Source organism: Doryrhamphus excisus, linkage group LG8, assembly GCF_037039965.1.
Source record: "Doryrhamphus excisus strain RoL-2023G ecotype Guam linkage group LG8, RoL_Dexc_Guam_v1.1, whole genome shotgun sequence".
Classification (NCBI taxonomy): domain Eukaryota; kingdom Metazoa; phylum Chordata; class Actinopteri; order Syngnathiformes; family Syngnathidae; genus Doryrhamphus; species Doryrhamphus excisus.
This window is the reverse complement of record NC_136364.1, coordinates 15,441,295-15,460,423: the sequence shown is the minus strand read 5'-3', so window position 1 is coordinate 15,460,423 and position 19,129 is coordinate 15,441,295. Positions and strand designations below refer to the sequence as shown.

Genomic DNA, 19,129 nt, shown 5'->3' with positions numbered 1-19,129 from the left:
CACTAATTGCCCCGTAAAGAATATAAAGCCTCTTAATGACTTTGTCAATACAAGTTTTAATATTATTGGAGCCCTGTAGACATGAAATTCTTTGTTTACATCACATTGCAAAGGCTATGGGATCACTGCAGGGGAAAAAAAGAGACGGACGGCGCTAGCATAGCAAGCTAGCGAGCTAACAAGTTATCCTCTCCAATTTTCTTACTCTTAACTTCAAGTGTTGAGGAAGGACAAACAAGCCAAAAAATACCACTTCCACACATAATGAGAGGATTTTTTGTTTCCCCATTAGAGCTCATTTCATATAACTTTTCTTTCAACATTTTCTTTACTAATAATCCATAGTCAGCCACAATTTATTATCATTATTTTTTTTAAATCACCATACAGTGAGGAAGTGATATTCGGACTGCGATATAGCGAGGGATGTGGCTAAACATGCTTCCATTACAGTGAATGTTTTGTACAGTGCATGGACCTGTGTGAGAAATTTCAAGTCCATTTGATTGATGAGGCTAAAAATTTGAGGTTAGTGTAAACAGCATCACCGTTATCACCGGCAACACAGTAGGGGTGCATGTTGTGCCAAAATTTCACCCTTTTGTGTGGAGTGGTTCAGGAGTAGCTTACACCGGCTAATACAGTATAGTATTAGTATATATAGTATTGTGGTAATAGGGCCGTGTAGTTACAGCCCACTGAAAACCACTGACTACAACAATAGTCAAAATCTCATTAGATCGAACAGGTATCAACTCTTGGAGTGAGTCTTTTGCCACGGTGGTACGTTACCACTCTGAGTTCATACATAGTAAGTCAGGGGTCTTCATCCAGTAGATCATGAGCTGCCAGTACCTCCTAAACACTAATTAGCGCTCCAAAGACTTTATTCTTTTATTATAACCACTATACCCACCACATTAGAAAACGAGGTTCGTAGTTAGGAAGCACTTTGGGCGGGTGACCAATCACAGTAGAGTGGGTGTGCCCAGAGGCGCGCCATGGGTGCAATAAATTAAAACAGACTGTTCGGTGGGAAGCACAAATCCAAGAAAATACAGCTGGAATAGGTGCAGATTCTGGAAGATCTAACTTTAAAAAAAAAAAATATATATATATATATATATACACATATATATATATATATTTATTTTTTTTTTTGCAAACCATTATTAACTAAATGGGGCCGCACGGCGGTCCGGTGGCTAGCATGCAGACCTCACAGCTAGGAAACCCAAGTTCAATATATGTGGCCTATGATTGGCTGGCCACCAGTCAAGGGTGTACCCCGCCTCTCGCCCGAAGACAGCTGGGATAGGCTCCAGCACCCCCGCGACCCTCGTGAGGATAAGAGGTAGAAAATGAATGAATGAATGTTTGGTGGGAAGCACAAATTCAAGAAAATACTTATGGAATAGGTGCAGATTCTGGAAGATCTAACTTTAAAAAAAAATAATAAAACATTTTTTTTGCAAACCGTTATTAACTAAATAGGCTGTTCATCACCTGATCAAACGTTTAAGACCATAACATTGAAAAATGTTTTTCTTCATTTTCTTCTACCGCCTCACACTTTGAAAACCACAACTTTATACAATGGAACCAAAAACAAATAAGTATTTGTAGCTATTTGTACTTACTATTGCTGGACTTGAGATCTCTGTGGATGATAGGAACAAACGCCTGGTTGTGCAGGTAGTCCATCCCTGTGGCGATCTGAACAGCCCAGTTCACCAGGACCCTCGGGGACACCTTTTTTCCAGCCAAGGCACGATTCAGAGCCCCCCCTCTGGCGTACTCCATGACCAAGCACAGGTTGGGTTCCCGTAAGCAGACCCCACGCAGCGCAATGATGTTAGGGTGCCGCAACATCCAGAAAAGTCTGGCCTCCTGGCGTACGCTCTCTGCTGTCACACTGATATCCTCATCGGGATCCTGCCTTGCAGCCTTGACTGCAACTTCTTCTTCCTGCCACATTCCTTTATACACCTTCCCAAATCCACCAGCTCCGATAACTTCCTCCAGGAGCAGTTCAGAGAAGTCTATCTCCAACGGGCATTCACCCACGCCCACCCCACCAGCCACCAGTCCATCTACAGTAAGTTGCTGGTAGTTGGGGGCGTCCCCCTTTGTTACATAGTTGCTGGGAAATATACCCACCTTGTCCTGGATCTTGCCTGTCCACCAACCCTCATCCCCGGACACTTTAGAGTCTTTAGATAGAACTTCAAGGAGGTCCCCACGGTGCAAGGTTAGCTCCTCATCTGCTGTGGCCTCATAATCAAACACAGCCGTCCAGTAGGGATTGGGCACCCCACACAGGTGACCAGGGTGGGTGTCTGGGGAGCCAGACGAGTTCCAGCTACTGCCATTCTCCACCTGCATAACCGGAGCGGCGCACAATGATGGTGGCGGAGACATTGAGGATGCCGTGGAGGGAATAAGGCAAGGAGGTGGCGGGGAGCAGCAGCCCCCACAGCTGGTGCAGGGCAGGGGGGTCGCCGAGGTACTCACTCTGCCGAACGGATTCATGGGGGCCGGACTTGTCGTTGGATACTGGAAGCCTGCCCTCTTGTCAAGTCAGCTTCAATATACACACTGGGCCCATGGACTGAGGCGAGGTATCCTCGACCACCAGTAAGGGGGACCGTGGTTCAGTGTATCAAAGAACCGGGGGTACCCAGCCCCCATTTCTGCATGTTGTTGTTGAAATAGTCCCAAATGTTAGCTCCACTTGCACTGGTAGTAGCGTAGGTAGTAACATGTATTCCGAAAAAGTATGCTCATTCAGGGACAATGATGACGCTGCACATCCACCCACTGTTTGCATCTATTTCTAAGAACAGCAGGTGTCTTGTTTCTTAAGGCATAATTCATATCACAAATCATCAAACACTGGCTCATAACTTCCAAAGTGTCCGTGTAGATTTCACAAAAAAACAATAATGGATCCTGCTGTCCATGCAAAAAACTCTTTCCCGGATGAATTTCCCATAAAGCCTAACACTCAAATGGCAATAATGCAAAGGGGCTGTCATTAGATTAGGGGAATATGCTTAGATTACTCATAAAAATGCTGAGTGAAATCCTCTGAGGGGTCCTCATTATCCAGGGTCGATGCTCCTCCCCCGTCAGCCATATCTACGAATATAGGCCTTTCTCTCTAAAGTGGGAAATAACATTGGATATATGAATGGATGGATGGATGGATGTGCTCTACATCCCGACACAAGCGAAATCCTGCATGCATCCACGGTGCTCAAAGAACCCCCACTAGATGGTCCCTCATTTTCAGTCCACAGCTGTAGTGGACACAACATTGATGACGGTGGCAGGACTGGGTGGGCTTTTTACTGTCATCCATCAGTGAAGTAGTAGGAAGAGGGAGTATTTAAATATACAGATATACACTTGATGAAAAATAACATGCATCATCCATAAAAGCGAGGGAAATATAAATATAAATAATATTTCAATACAGATAGGTGTAATTTAGCCCACATCCAAAGGGCTGCACCATAATAATAATAATAATATTTACTGTAACCCAACCTGCACAGTGAGCATAGCAACATCCATCGACATGTCATGGGCGTGAGCTTGCATCCGATAGACCATCATCACCCGCAGACGTCCAAAAAAAAAAGTCAAATTTAAGCAAGCTTTTATCCTCAACGACGTGACACATCGAGCTGTCAAACACACACACGCATGTCAAACACATACACACACACACACCATAGGCTCAGGCGGTCAGTGTCCGAACAAATACACCCGGCTGACGTGCACCTCGCTCGGCGAACAAGTGTCCGGCCTGCCGGTGATCCGCGAACCGAGAGGAAAACTGTCGGAGGCACAAAGGCAAGCCCGGTTTTGCTTGTATATCCCATCGAGGGAGTGCACATTCGAGCACACACCGCAGTGGAGGACGCCTCTGTCGTCTGCTGGAACGAGACACAACTGAGCCGCTGCTGGCGGTGGTGGTAGTGTTTTTGTGGAATTCTGGGTAATGTAGTCTTTAAAAGCCTGGTATTGCCCTACATCAGTGTGGCAGCTAATAAATCATTAACAATCCAAAATAACAACGGGTTACTGTTGATTTGCTCTATTATGATACTTTAATTGACTCTTGAATAATCAATATGACATTAGAATATATGTAGATGTTTTTTATTATTACTAACATATATAGGTCAAAGATGATGGGTTTTTTCAAGAAAATGGCTATTCAGAACCGATTATATGCCTATATGTTTTAGTTCCCATGGAGAACTATTAATTAAAAAATATGTTATATGTTATATATATTAATTCATTCATTTTCTACCGCTTATTCTCACGAAGGTCGCGGGGGTGCTGGAGCCTATCCCAGCTGTCTTCGGGCGAGAGAGTCGGGGTACACCCTCGACTGGTGGCCAGCCAATCACAGGGCACATATAGACAAACAAACATTCACACTCACATTCATACCTATGGACAATTTGGAGTGGCCAATTAACCTAGCATGTTTTTGGGAGGAAACCGGAGGACCCGAAAACCCACATGCAAATGCACATGCAAGAGCATGCAAACTCCAGAGATGACCGAAGGTGGAATTGAACTCTGGTCTCCTAGCTGTGAGGCCTGCACGCTAAACACTTGCCCGCCGTGCAGCCCTCAGTGGTTTCTCGTTGTATGTTATTGTTAGCTAATAGTATCATAATTGCCATGTTTTATTCATTTATTTTCCATGCCGCTTGTCCTCACTCAGTTTGCAGGGAGGACAACCCGGAGCCTATCCCAACTGACATTGGGCGAAAGACAGGGTACACTCTAGTCTGGTCGCCAGCCAATTCCAGGGCACATACAGACAAGCAACCATTTCTTCCGTCTTTGCAGATTAAAGAAAATGAAATGCCACCAATGCTGCAGGCTCAGTCCACACATTGGAGACCCTGCCATAAAGGAATACAGTTCAACAATACATTAAAAGGTAACAATAAGAAAATATTTCAGTTAATTTGTCCTATGCAACTATTTAATTAAAAAACTTCACTAAAGTGAATATTCAATGTAACACTGCAATAGCAAAAATTCATTTTTATCACACAGGATACAATTCAAAGTAAAAAAGTGAAAATAATAGTATAGTATAGCAATTATGATGCACACTCCTTGTTATTTTAGCTAAATACTGACCCCTAGTGTTTAATAAGTGTATCGGTACAGTATAGGGGTTTTATACGGCCACCTCCATCATTGAAAGTGGGGGTGGTGTCTCATCGAACCACATCACATTCTCCCAGTCTTGGTGACTGTAGTCCGACTCATTTGAGATCATGTAATTCAGGACTGGTCAAATCCTCAAACACTCCCATGTCCAAAGACTGATTCCCTGTTGATAGTTTTTGTTTGTAAACAATGTAACAATATAATGTAACACTTATGAACAACGAAAACACAACGATATTTCTGTAAATGAGGAGAACTGAAAAATATTAATAATAGATTCGATATTGATACTCCAGTAAGTATCGATGCTAACAATATTTTGATCGATCCACTCCGCATTCGATAAATTTCTACCACCGTAAAAGCAGAACATTACCTCTAAAAACCGCAAGACGACGCTGTTGACCCAAACATACGCATGAATGCACGACCAGCCATCATACATGATGATATATTCATTAGGCGTTTCTGCAATGCACAAATACATTTGAATGGCAATCATGTTTCTTTATTAATGCATCAAACTAATTATACACAAATACTGCAAATAATACATCGCATCGTGTCGTAAATGAGTGTAGCTAATGCACACACGCAATGCATATTTTTTCCCTCCCAGTGGATCGTTCCTGTTTACAGATGGTGATTTGCTGTCTACTCCACACTCCCAGCTCATTAGTGCTGCCCCCTTGTCAGTGGGTTGAGTTGCGCATGCGCAGTGGAGGCGGGCTCAACGTCTACGCCGTGGTTTCGGTTGAGCATTCTTGGCAACGTCTGGCTCCGGGAACAGGCAGTCGAGTGTCGGTCAAGCCGGACGCTTTTCACCATGTATGGGGAGTACATTTGAAAGACATACACGCCCGGGGAGGAAGGTTGCAGCTGGTTTTATACAGGTAGGCGCTCCTTTTATTTTCTTAAACAGTTTTAGCTGGGATATTTTTATGCGGCGAAAAGTGACGAGTATTAACGAGCTAGGCAAACACTGGCTGGGGGGAAGCCGAACCGTCCAACTTCAGTCAAAGCCGCTTGTATCACTATTGAGATGTTCCACTTTTAGCGTTTCTACATTCTATGTACTCCACTTTTATACCGGTTCTGTCACTTTGAAGGTTAACATGTCGGTTACTTTTATGAACTGCCCAATAACCACACAGCACAGCCGTCCTGCTCCTTGTGGACGTTCTACGCATGCTCAATGCAAAATACAGATTTCCCATTTGTAGTTTTTTTAACACCTGAGTCGCACAATGGCAAAACTACAAGATCCAGACAATGGGAGCTTTGTTTTTGGGGTCAGCTAGCCGGCTAGTTAGCCCTCCTCTCCTTTCTGCACGAGCTTTGAATGTCGAGTAGTTGGTTCTGCAACCGGAAGTTGCCTTTGGCGTGGGAATTGTTTGGGTTATTCCTGCTCACACGCGTAGTTTGTATGAGTGTGCTCAATGTTGACACGAATGTAACCCGATTTACCTGGACGCCTGGTGCAACATGTTTAAAATCGCGACGTTGAAGGTGGATTGCTCACGTTGTTGTGTGTTTTGGACGTGTGCAAGCACATATGCTAATTAAACGCAAACGTGTATTACCGTGCTATCAATATCATACAGTACACACTGTATTACATACGGTAATTATTTTATTTCGGAAAACACTTATAATTTAATCTTACCCCAAGTCACATTATTGTTATTATAAAAGTCACATTTCACATGGTACAGAATGTATAATACTAGTGCTAATAGGCAGTTAAAATAATAAGTTCAAGCTGACAGAGACATTGTGTAATGTAATATAGTAGCAGAAAGCAGTAAAATGCGGTGAGGTGGAGCCTAAAAAGCCATTCCCAAAGTATGTATATGTAAATCTGTCATTGAATTATTTGGATTAGAGGCATGGCTTTGGGGTCTTCTGAAAACTGAGATAGTGTTTTTTTTGCCCAGCAGTCAGTGTTACGGACACTGAGAAATAGGAGTTTGAATAGACTGCAATGAAGTGTGTAGTGTGTTTTTTAGATTCTCCTTTTTTCCAGAAACATTTGCCTCCCAAATAACTAGTTTGGCAATATCCACTGGAAAACACAGTAGGGCGGCAGCTTGAGTTCTTACCTAATTCCATTTGAAATTTGACAACCACATTTTCCAAAGGTGTTCCATTTGGAGACCCCCTGGTGATACTTTGTCAGTCTTCACTAACTCCTTGTAACTCCAACAAAACTGCATGGCAAAAGCCAACCCATCAGCCAGCATATCGTTTTTACCCCCCTACAATTCATTGGCCATTAAATGAATAAGTCGTCAGTAAGATTTGATGTCATTGGTCTGAGCGGCAAGTGTGTATTTATGGATGCAAGGCTTGTTGTGGACTATTTACATTCACTGGACCGTTGCCAGTGTAACAGGACCTTAAATGTGCATTTGAAATACTGTGAGGCTTCAAAGGTGAGTTTCATGTTTATGTTTGCGATTAGTCTAAGGCAGGGGTGGGCAAAGTTTTTGACTCGTGGGCCACGTTGAGTTCACAAAATTGTCTGGGGGCCAGAACATATATTTAATACACACTCTTTCACACTTATTATTTGTCTAATTCTGTAAAAAAATCTGTAAAAGTGTCACACTATCAGCTGTATGTTCTGATGTCCCATTTTTCAGGCGCACTTTAAACATCAGACCACATCAAACTACGAAATTGAATTTTTCAGTTTTGTTGGCGTTTTTATTCTGAATAAGACATCCGATTTGCAAGTCATGTCTTGAACCAGTCATGATGTGCTGTATATATCACTATATTGACAGTTACTATGGTACCCATTATGTCATTGTATGGTCATATCACCTCGCACTTCGGTACGGGACAAAAATTACAAAAAAACCAAAACTGTATTACGGAAAGCAGGAAGTGAACAAATGTAACAGTTACTGATTGTAAAAGTACCAGATGGAGGGGTAGGATTTAATAAGCTTTGCTTCTTCCTACTCCTTTTGGACATGTGGAACTGTGAACTGATTATGTGATGCATTCAATTGTAATCTGATGCATGTTCAAATGAAATAAAACCATTACCATATAATTAAATCCCAAGTCAAATACAATTACCATTACCATGTTGCCAGCTTGTATGTTAAAAGTTGAAACACTTTAAAAAAAGCAACTGGCGGGCCAGTGTCAAACTCTTAGTGGGTTGCATGTGGCCCCCGGGCCGTAGTTTGTCCACCCCTGGTCTAAGGCTATGTACAGACAGGAACACTTTTCTTTGGGCATGTTGAAAAAAACCTTCCGAATCAGGAAATAGTCACATCCACATGGGAATGTACAGTGGGTGAAAGCTATGGAATACATAAGACTCGGATAGCAAGGTCCAGTGTCTCATGCATGACTGTCACCTCCCACGAGGACAACACCATGCTAATGTTAGCAGATGACACCAAAGTGATTGGACCTGTCACTGCTTAGAAGGAAGTGACAAATAGAGGGAGGTGCCAGTCTGGTGACATAGTAGAAAAAAAACCAACCTCGCAGTCAGCATGGACTGGACCAATGACATGATAGTCGACTTGAAGTGAAAATCGCAGAGCGACTTTAACTTTAACACCACCCAGCTGCTAAAGAGGGCTCAGCAGTGGGTGTAGTTCCCGAGGAAGCTGAGGGAGCTTGGCATGTCACCCAAGATCCTCAACAACTTCAACTGCTGTGTGGTACGGCAGCTCCACTCCAATGGAACGCAAACACCTCCAGAGAGTGGTTGACGACTGCTGAGAAAATCACCAGGACTCCACTGTCCTCTCTTCAGGTCATCTTGCAGCGCAGAGTCCACTGGAGAGCTGCTTCCATCTTCAAAGATCTCCATCCACCTCCAGCACGGAATGTTCTTCCTCTTTGCTGTAGCTGTGTCACTACGCCTACTTGATCCATTTCCAGCGCTTCAGCGAGTGCTTGATGTGCACCAAAAGGCTCGGGGCAGTTCCCGAGCGTGAGCAACCATAACTCTCAATTCTCTTTGTCGAGCTATTTAGCTTCTGGTGTTGGAGTAAACAATGGCGACTAAATTGACATCCACATCGGACGCAAAGCCGACCAATCTCTGAATTTTTTTTGGGGGGGGGGGGGGGGGGGCAAAATAATCGTTTAACACGATGAATACTACATTCTAACTACATTTATAAGTCAGAAAAGTTCCCCTTTAATTATACCTGTTACAACAGAAATATTGACAATGGTTTGTCTGATTGCGATGTCATAGTGGTTGTATTCATTCATTCATTTTCTACCGCTTATCCTCATAAGGGTCGCGGCAGGTGATGGAGCCTTTCCCAGTTGTCTTCGGGCGAGAGGCGGGGTACACCCTGGACTGGTGGCCAGCCAATCACAGGGCACATATAGACAAACAACCATTCACATTTATACTTATGGATAATTTGGAGTCGCCAATTAACCTAGCATGTTTTTGGAATGTGGGAGGAAACCGGAGTACCCAGAGAAAACCCACACATGCACGGGGAGAACATGCAAACTCCACACAGAGTTGGCCGAGGGTGGAATTGAACCCTGGTCTCCTAGCTGTGAGGTCTGCACGCTAACCACACGACCGCCGTGCCGCCCGTTAATAAATATATATATATTTCTAAATGATCTGCTCATATCAATAAAGTAAGCTATTTTTACTGAATGAAGCGGAATGATCCTGTTCACCGAAATGAACGGTTTTGCCCACCGCTAATTCTGAGTGCAGTTCTCGTGTCGATGTATTTTTTGTGTCGATGTCATCGATGACGTCGAAACGTTGTCCCAGTCCTACGGAGGACCGCATTTTTTCCCCATTCAGGGATGGGAATTTTCCGCGGATCCGCGGAATTCCGCGGATTTTTCTGGCAAAAGTCCATTTTCGTAATTCGTGTAAATTCGTTGAGAAAATTGTGGGGGGTGGGGGGGGGGTAGGTGTAGGTACAGTCTCGGTATATCGTGTCCGATCGGGCCGAGGCGGCATCTTGGGACGAGAAAATGAGCTGGTTTAGTAGGCTTGCTGTGATTGGTTGTATCGTGTCTTTCAGCCAATCACACGTCGCGTTTCAAACGCGTTCGGTGAACCCGTAATGGCGGAACACGGTGAAAGAGAGAACATGAGAAAGAGAGTAGAGCTGAGGAGAAGAAAAAAAACGAGAAGGCAGCGAAAGTTGCAAGACTGGCACATCAAAAAGCAGAAAAGAGGAAGGTTGCGACTGATCGTTTGCATGCACTGATTGCAAAAAGAAAACGACTATGTTAAGTTACCTGGTGTTGACTTCAACGTACGTGTTTAAAAGGAAATTGTGAGTCACATATTCAAACCTATGGAAATCTATTAATTTTACTTTGAATGCAGTTTGTTCCATGTTTTTTAGTCATTTATTTTTGTTGTTTGAGGTCTTAATATTTCTTTCATTGTATGCCAGTTTTAGTGCCCTCAAAAGCTGAAATGTTGGGAGCTTCCGGGGGGCTTCGCCCCCCTGGGCCCCCTACCGGGCTCCGCCCTGGACCTGGCTGGGTGGCCCCCAGACCCCCGACTTATTTTCAGCTGATTTTCAGCAAAGCCATTCCCATCCCTGCCCATTCAGCCATCAGACCTTTAAACAGATTTTAGGACATTAGCCATATTTATATATTAGAGCTGCTATTTGCACAGTGCTCATTGAAGCACCTTTTACCACTGCATATACTGTGTACTTGCACACAAATGTACATAGTCTATATCCATGCACTGTTCCAGTTATTTATATACATTTCTTGCACATGACAGTTGATGTCATATTGTTTTATCTTAACACAGACAAAACAGTAATGGCACAAAATGTCTCTAGAATCACTTAAGGATGTATAGGATTTGTAGGAGCAACATGGAAATACTAATCAACCCTACCGCTCTCAGTTACACCGTTGATGGTAACAGGACCTGAAGCAGCTAAATGGAATTCATCTATCATTAATGTTAATGTCATAACCCCACCTGCGCTTGTCCTCGCTATGACACGGCGGTGATGGAGTGGCCAATGAAGACGTCTTGTTTCTATTTCCAAAATATAAAGAGCCAATGCGGTCTCACAGCAAAGTTGTGACTCCACTACAGATACTAAGACGTATCAAATCTTAGAATATCGGGGACTCCACTGTATACGACGGCACAATCCTACAGATGTCGCAAGTGTTGAGGGAGTGTCCAATACGCATGCCGACTGCAGGAATGTCCGCCAGAGCTGTAAAATCGAATGTTTATTTCTCTTACCATAAGCCATTCAGAGAATTTGGCAGTACCTCCAGCCGGGCCTCACAAACCACAGACCACATGTAACCACACCGCACCAGCCCGGGACTTTCACATCCTCGCATCTTCACCTCCCAGGATTGTCCGAGCCCAGCCACCTGGACAGCTCTTGCAAAAACCAAAGAATTTATACACCATTTCTGGGAAGCTCATCTGCATACTCTTCGTCCTCATCGCGATCTCGACCTGAGGTCACACTCGATGGCGTCTGGCACTTTTAGAGAGAGGAATCTCGGTTATCAGTCACTGTACGGTGCAGATGGCGGACTGCGTGTTGTGTTGTGGTGTGGGTGAGCAGTTTGCTGTCAGCATTGCGGATTGCGTGGCCCGTGGTGATATCGGGTTATGTTATGAGCAGGCGTATGTTATGTACAAGAAACACCTACGTTGTGTTGATGGCATTTTGAATGCACAGCGATACCGTGACGAGATCCTGAGGTACCTTGTTGTGGCTGCCGTTCATCGGCACATGTTGCGGCATGATACTGCACGACCCCACGTTGCACACAAAATAGGGTTTGTGGTGTATAGAAAAACATTTAGATCTGTGTTCAGAGTGCATTTATGCTTGCTGACTGTGTATACACACACACTTCATCTTTAACCTTACTCTTGTGTTAGCTTTTTGGTATCTCTTATGTTAATGGTCGGTTTTGACCCATGTATTAAATCAGCTATAAAATACACTAAAAACAATAAGTTACCATCAAATTTGCTTCTCTTGGTTACCTTCTTAGGCTTCCTCATCCATGAAAATATTGGTTTTAATACTTTTGGTGTGGGCATGTAGGCCTTTTTTTGTCACTATACCAAAAATGGTAAAATGAACCTCCAAAAGAATCATATCAATAAATTGAAGGTTCTTTTGTTACCTGGCTATTACTGAGGGCTATAGAACATATCTCTTAAATCAATTACAGTAAACCTCGGATATATCGGACTCGGATATATCGGAAATTCGCTCACAACGGACAGATAAAAAAGAACCAATTTTTCTGTAATGCATTTCCAATAAAAATTCATTGCATATATCGGATTTTTTATAACGGATTTCACCTATTTCAGACAAAATCTGCAGTCCCGTTCCAATTTCCCTCGCATATATTGGATGGCCGCATCGTGTCTTTCTCCTGGCTCCAGATTTAGGACAAATATAAAAGTGAGTGACGTCAATAATACTAGCACAGCAGTGAATGAGATCTTAACCTCACTATTGGAAATAACGTAGGCCTGACGGGCGTAACAGGGCCTAGCTTAATTAACAATTTGTTATGCTCAGAGTCCAATAAAGTTAAATTCTCATTACCTTACGTCTCTTTTCATTGCCCAGTCCAGGTACATTGGAAACATAGTCAAGGAAGTGCCTTTTTATAACGGATAAAATCCGATTTACGCATATACCGGATATAAATCCGATATATGTGTAAAACGGACATTTTCCGGTATACGCATATAACGGATTTCGATGATATCGGACAAAACCAGTGGGAACAATTGAATCAGATATATCCAAGGTTTACTGTATTTTTTATTTATTTTCTCATTTTAGTATTAATCACTAAAGAAACATTTATGGTGTTCGGGTCAATTTTGACCCATATATATTAATGTCAAGAAAAGGTAGAAAAAGTTATTGTTTTCAGGAACAAAATGAGAATCCCCTGAAGCTTACATGATGAGAAGAGGAGCTGGTTGCTAATTGTACACTTATGATTTCAGTTTTGGCTCAAAATATTGCTTTATAGTCATATTATTATAACCGGGTCGAAACCAACCCTAACAATGCAGTGGTCATAATTTCAACTACACCATTTTAAAATTTTGTAAAAATTATTTTTTTGGTTTTATTTTGTTGAAATAGTTTCCTGACGTAGTCAAAAAGCCTTGATGCAATAAACATTTGTTATGTGATTCTTTTTATGCATTAAAATGTAAAACGGGTCGGTGCTGACCCTAACACAAGAGAAGGGTTAAAAGATCAATATGTAAAGATCCACAGATTACTTCATGAAATTGACAGCAATTCTTGCATAATGACTTGGCTGTTTTTAATTTGAGCTGTCCATAATGACCTATGCCAATTTAGCAGTAGAGACAAATAGCAGTAAAGTGTGCTCCATCAGTCTAATGTGAACAAGTTGCACCATTAGACCGAAGTGCCCTTGTTCACTCCAAGGTAAAATAGCATTAGGCCATTAACAGTATTGCCGTAGCCTGTCTCGCACTCTGTGTGATGTATTTGTGTCCCCCGAGGGTCCTGTCCGTAAGTCAGCATGCTTGGCTGTGTCAACAGGTCAGTGATTTACTGACGGAGGAGTACTCCACCTTGCTTGAGACGGTCGCCTTTGCAGCTATAAAACATCGGCCAAGCAGTGTAATTCATCTGTCGAGCTTTCTCAATCCATTTGCAGGTGAAAATTCGCTCAAGGTGTTTTTTTTTTCCTCATCCGTCTCCTACGCAGTGAGGGGGAGGATTCAGAATATCACACTTCTCCATGTTAATGTCCTCAGCAGCCTGACCGTGCACCCTTTCTACTGTATTACTAATATTAAAAAAAAAAAAAGATGGCCTCTGGTTGCAGCTTGCCGTGGATGTGAAACTAAATGGCTCTACCAGACACAACTAAATCCCTCTTCCTTTGACTTCTCTGCACCGGTTCTGTTTGACTGGGGTAAATATAGCCTGTTGGTTCTCGCTAGAGGATAAACACAGATGTTGAGGCGGCATTTCTTGCCACAGGTTGGCCCCCGCGTCCTCCCACTGGTCAACTGTGGCCGCAGAGGGCGAGCCATCCATCCTTCTACAAAAAAAAAAACTTCAAACACAAACCAGACTTATGACTGAAATATGGGGTAAATGTCCAATGGTTTGAGGGCTTTTTGACTCCCAGACAACGGCTTATTTATTTATTCAGGCTGCTTTATTTTGTATGGGTGTCCATTTAGCTGCGAAATCTGTGGAAATTTGCTTAATTTACTTGGTGAAAATAAATTTTAAGCTTCATAAGGTGACTGGTACATGCTTGTATATTTCCCAGGTATACCATTTTAGTGTTAAGTTGCTGTGTGATGAGTTTAATGTTATTTGAAAGATGACACTGTGGGTTTTATACAGTATAATGACGTCCTGCGATTTCCAGTGTGTTGTTGTGAGTGCATTGACAGCTTGTGATTGGCTGCTGCCAAAAAAAAGAGCTACAGTTTCCTCACTGACTGGCTAGCGGCACAGTATTAGTAGTACTTCTGGAGTATTGTGTGCCACAATATCTTTTGTGATGCGGACAAGGTGGCGTTTACAATATTTCTTATTATGTTTAGACTTAATCCATTGGACTCTTTTTGCAGTTATTTTTTGCAATATTACTGTTTACAGTGAAGAAAATAAGTATTTGAACACCCTGCTATTTTGCTATTTCTCCCACTTAGAAATCATGGAGGGGTCTGAAATTTTCATCGTAGGTGCATGTCCACTGTGAGAGAGATAAACTAAAAAGAAAAATCCAGAAATCACAATGCATGATTTTTTAACAATTTATTTGTGTGATACAGCTGCTAATAAGTATTTGAACACCTGAGAAAATGAATGTTAATATTTGGTACAGTAGCCTTTGTTTGCTATTACAGAGGTCAAACGTTTCCTGTAGTTTTTCACCAGGTTTGCACACACTGCAGGAGGGATCTTGGCCCACTCCTCCACACAGATCTTCTCTAGATCAGTCAGGTTTCTGGGCTGTCGCTGAGAAACACGGAGTTTGAGCTCCCTCCAAAGATTTTCGATTGGGTTCAGGTCTGGAGACTGGCTGGGCCATGCTAGAACCTTGATATGCTTCTTACGGAGCCACTCCTTGGTTTTCCTGGCTGTGTGCTTCGGGTCGTTGTCGTGTTGGAAGACCCAGCCATGACCCATCTTCAATGCTCTGACAGAGGGAAGGAGGTTGTTCCCCAAAATCTCACAATACACGGCCCCAGTCATCCTCTCTTTAATGCAGTGCACTCGTCCTGTCCCATGTGCAGAAAAACACCCCCAAAGCATGATGCTACCACCCCCATGCTTCACAGTAGGGATGGTGTTCTTCGGATTGTACTCTTCATTCTTCTTCCTCCAAACACGCTTATTGGAATTATGACCAAAAAGTTCTATTTTGGTCTCATCTGACCATAAAACTTTCTCCCATGACTCCTCTGTATCATCCAAATGGTCATATGCAAACTTAAGACGGGCCTTGACATGTGCTGGTTTAAGCAGGGGAACCTTTCGTGCCATGCATGATTTCACATCATGACGTCTTAGTGTATTACCTACAGTAACCTTGGAAACGGTGGTCCCAGCTCTTTTCAGGTCATTGACCAAGTCCTGTCGTGTAGTTCTGGGCTGATTCCTCACCTTTCTTAGAATCATTGAGACCCCACGAGGTGATATCTTGCATGGGGCTCCACTCCGATTGAGATTGACCGTCATGTTTAGCTTCTTCCATTTTCTAATGATAGCTCCAACAGTGGACCTTTTTTCACCAAGCTGCTTGGTAATTGCTCCGTAGCCCTTTCCAGCCTTGTGGAGGTGTACAATTTTGTCTCTGGTGTCTTTGGACAGCTCTTTGGTCTTCGCCATGTTACAAGTTAAAGTCTTACTGATTGTATGGGGTGGACAGGTGTCTTTATGCAGCTAACGACCTCAAACAGGTGCATCTGATTCAGGATGATACATGGAGTGCAGGTGGACTTCTAATGGGCAGACTAACAGGTCTTTCAGGGTCAGAATTCTAGATGATACACAGGTGTTCAAATACTTATTTGCAGCTGTATCACACAAATAAATTGTTAAAAAATCATGCATTGTGATTTCTGGATTTTTCTTTTTAGTTTATCTCTCTCACAGTGGACATGCACCTACGATGAAAATTTCAGACCCCTCCATGATTTCTAAGTGGGAGAAATAGCAAAATAGCAGGGTGTTCAAATACTTATTTTCTTCACTGTATATGCTGCTTAAATTACGCTGCAAAATATAAATTATTAATTTTTTCATGAGAAATGCAGAGCAAATCTCGTATTGAGAGCTACCCTGAGAGCGGGAGCCTGTCCCAGTTGACCTTGGATGAGAGGCAAGGCACATATAGACAAATTCCAAGTCTTTAATTAAAATATATAACAGTAACATGCAAGTTTTAGGGGAGGAAGCAGTAGTAGCCGGAGAAAACCCTTACACGCACGTGGAGAACACACAAACTCCAGCTTGAGTCAGGCCTTAACCCCCCCCCCCCCGAGCGACGGTGACGACAGGTGGTATGTGTGTGGGGAGAGCTTTGTCATGTGTCGTACACTTGACACTGGGGCAGAAATGTTCTGCAAGAACGAAATCCTGCATGACGGGATAAAGAACTCAGGCTCATTCGGCTTCCATCTGTTTTTAAAGGTGAGAATTAACCTCATGTGCCCTCCCAACACACGTTCACACACACACACACACACACAAACTTGACCATCTCACACCTGCTGTGTCAAAAACTAAGTTGAAAACCAAGTCCTTTTTGCAGACTATGCATTTGTTATCCACCAAAATACTGGCAAAAACCCTGAGACGACAAAGTCAGGTTTCATATTTCTGTTATTCTGACACATGCATACCGAAATGATAATGATGTAATGCAGGTAAGAAATGTTGTTTATTGCTGCAAAGCAATAAAACCCCTTTTTAATAGTCCCCTTGTGAAATAGCATCCGTGTGTTCCTGTTGGAGAACAAGCTGTTTTGGCGTGCGTTGGGAGGATGCAGAAGTGTGTGTGTGTGTGTGTGTGTGTGTGTCTGATGAGATGACTGTCTGCATGTGAATCGGAGTCAAGCAGAGCAATGTATTTAGATTGCGGAGATACTAACTCACAAACGGTTCACCGGATGTGAGTAAAACACAGAAAAATGTCTTTGGTCTCTAGCGTGCAGCTGATATCTCACTCAAATTTCTTGGCATCTTTCTGGATTCGCTCAACTTGGTTTCAAGAGAAGAGGCTTAACTTGCTTTCAGTCAAAGATAATGCTGGAAGAAGGGTGCAGTATCAAGATACCGTTGAGTTCTCAAGTTCAGTGCGTGTGTTTTTACTCTCATCTGTCTTTTGGTTTTGCTGTGATGGCTTTCGGGTTTGTTAAACTGTACACATGTACATCTGTGTTTGTCTGCCTCATTGTGAAACGTTTACAAAGTACTTTACCCTGATTCTGTGGTGTATGTGTGTGTGTGGGGGGGGGGGGTGCATGCAGAGAGGCATGCACGCAGATCAGATCTTCAGTCACGACTGCTCACTGAGGAGCCATTGTCTTCATGCTCATGCAGTCATTCCACAAATTCTTCCTTTTCCACTTTTCATGTTGCGTATTTTCCTTCCATACCTTGTCATTTGCAGATCAGATTTGTTACTATGATGGAGGCAATGTTTCCTCGTGGTTGAAGCACGCAAGGAGTACTGTATGGGCATGTTGCTGTGCGTTTGATACCTGGGTCTTTGGTGAGGACTTAACAGACTTAATCAATCTCTGAATACTACCAATTGTTTAGTGCGCAGGCCTCACAGCTAGGAGACCCGAGTTCAATTCCACCCTCAGCCACCTGTGTGTGGAGTTTGCATTTTCTCCCACATTCCAAAAACATGCTAGGTTAATTGGCGACTCCAAATTGTCCATAGGTATGAATGTGAGTGTGAATGGTTGTTTGTCTGTATGTGCCCTGTGATTGGCTGGCAACCAGTCCAGGGTGTACCCCGCCTTTCGCTCGAAGACAGCTGGGCTAGGCTCCATCACCTGCCGCGACCCTCGTGAGCATAAGCGGTAGATAATGAAAGAATGAATGAATACCACCACTATGACATCGCAATTCGACACACCATCATCAATATTTCTGTTGTAACAGGTACAATTAAAGGGGAACCTTTCTGACTTATAAATGTTGTTGTAATGTAGTATTCTCGTGTTAAACGATGCACTCCAGACTATTTGTCTTCGTTGGAAAAGGAAGCAAAATAGCGCTTTTGCGAAAGGTGTCTGACCCCTTTGGTAGAATAGGAATTTGCCCAAAAGGGCTACGAATTGTTGTGAACGACTCATGGCTCTCCAGCACCCCCGCGACCCTCCTGTGGATAAGTGGTAGAAAATGAATGAATGAATGAATGACTCATGGCTCAGGCGGTAAAGAATGGGTTGTCCTGTGGAAATCCCATTTCCTCTGTCCCAGTCACTGCTGTTGTGTCCTTCGCCCACATTCACCCAAGGTTCACCCACACAAGGGTGCTTTGCCGACCTCCCACCCGGATTCGGTCCATGCGGGACGATGGCTACCCACTGCTCCTCAGAAAGATGTGTTCATATTTAGTAATGGTAATGGTTTAATTTCATTTGAAAATGCATCAGATTACAATTGAATGCATCACATAATTAGTTCCACATGTCCAAAAGGAGTAGGAAGAAGCAAAGCTTATTAAATCCTACCCCTCCATCTGGTACTTTTACAATCAGTAACTGTTAGATTTGTTCACTTCCTGCTTTCCTAATATAGTTTCCGTTTTTTTTTTTCATTTTTGTCACATACCGAAGTACGAGGTGATATGACCATACAATGACATAATGGGTACCATAGTAACTGTC

At 43.0% G+C, this 19,129-nt stretch overlaps 2 protein-coding genes across 3 annotated transcripts in view; one reads left to right on the top strand and one right to left on the bottom strand.

Moving 5' to 3' along the window:
• Positions 1-3,983, bottom strand: part of map3k10 (mitogen-activated protein kinase kinase kinase 10) — a 34,428-nt gene extending 30,445 nt beyond the window's left edge. The window contains exon 1 of the mRNA XM_058079916.2: positions 1,641-3,983. Within this exon, the coding sequence (XP_057935899.2) occupies positions 1,641-2,532 (892 nt within the window). The 5' untranslated portion in view covers positions 2,533-3,983. The remainder of the gene's footprint in view (positions 1-1,640) is intronic.
• Positions 3,984-5,950: 1,967 nt separating this feature from the next.
• sipa1l3 (signal-induced proliferation-associated 1 like 3) overlaps positions 5,951-19,129 on the top strand; it is a 67,101-nt gene continuing 53,922 nt past the window's right edge. For both annotated transcript variants that reach the window (XM_078792899.1, XM_078792898.1), the window contains exon 1: positions 5,951-6,104. The gene's annotated coding sequence lies outside the window, so the exon portion shown is untranslated. The remainder of the gene's footprint in view (positions 6,105-19,129) is intronic.